The sequence below is a fragment of the Tetrahymena thermophila genome (assembly GCF_000189635.1).
Source record: "Tetrahymena thermophila SB210 genomic scaffold scf_8255773, whole genome shotgun sequence".
NCBI classification, from domain to species: domain Eukaryota; phylum Ciliophora; class Oligohymenophorea; order Hymenostomatida; family Tetrahymenidae; genus Tetrahymena; species Tetrahymena thermophila.
In genome coordinates, this window is record NW_002477066.1 from 1 (window position 1) to 1,169 (window position 1,169).

Here is a 1,169-nt window from a genome sequence, read left to right on the forward strand (position 1 = left end):
GTGTATTTTTTCAGGCTGGTTTCTTTTTTAAACCTTACAATCCTTATGCATTCACACTCAACAAATTATTATTGGGCTAATATCCACTAGCCTATCCAAATCTATTCTAAGGAATTTTAGTATTCTAAAGATTATTGTAAAGATTACTATTGGTATTTTAAGTAGAAAAAATATTAGGAGTTTATTGCTAGATGTATGTAAATTATCCTTTATCATTGCTTCGAGGACTTTCTACATCAGAAGCATCATTCCTACTTATATCGTTTCTATGATTATAATCTCCTAAAGCTGAACCACCTGAGGTATAAATATTAGATACGTGTTTTTATATATTTGGTAAAATAGTTGCTTACTTCTCTCTAACACTATACATATAATTATTATTATAGTTATTATTATAACCATTTGTATTTTGATTAATCTGATTTTGACCACCTAAATTACTAGTGTTCTAAGTTAGCGACATATTGACATTTTCTTCTGTTAGACTAGGTTCATCAAATAAGAATTAGTAGTTAATTTATACAAATTATTGATTTTATTCACTACTAAAGTAAGCATCTTGCTATTCTATTACAAGATTAATATTCTTTAAGGAATTGAATTTTTCATCTTTCTACCTAACCTTTGCTACTCTTAATTGCTTAGTCGAGAAATTTTCTTTCAAAATAACTCTCTCTTGATCAGGGACGTAATGTACTAGATTACAACGATTTTACAAATGATCTTCCCTACCACAAACGCAGCATCTTTAATCGATTATTTTTAATTTATTATCAAATACAAAGCTATCTCTCATAAAGCAATATTATTCAAAATCTCTTGGATAGTCTTAAATTATTTATAAGACTAAATAAATAAATAAATTTAATAAAGAATATAATCACCTATTTAAACACTTATTAATAAATTATTCAAACAAGAAATAATATAAATAAATAAATGTAAAATTTCAAATATTTAATGTTTAACTATCAAAATAAATAAAAACAAATATTTTTATGTAAAATATTATTTATCCTCATAATATTTGTAATATATTTTCCTTAAAAGTAACAAAATTTAATATACATTATTAAAAAACCTGAAAAATAAATAAAAAAGATTATTTTTTTTTTTATATTAATTTTTATTCTATTTTTAATATTAAAGACATCTTGATATTGCTT

At 22.9% G+C, this 1,169-nt stretch overlaps 1 protein-coding gene across 1 annotated transcript; it reads right to left on the reverse strand. All coding sequences in view use genetic code 6, as the record gives it.

Moving 5' to 3' along the window:
* Positions 1–10: 10 nt before the first annotated feature.
* On the reverse strand, positions 11–799 carry TTHERM_02266850 (cation channel family protein; the record flags this gene model as incomplete). Its single annotated transcript, XM_001028602.1, has 1 exon — positions 11–799. One exon carries the CDS (start codon positions 797–799, stop codon positions 11–13), a length of 789 nt encoding a protein of 262 aa, XP_001028602.1.
* Between the last annotated feature and the right edge of the window lie 370 nt (positions 800–1,169).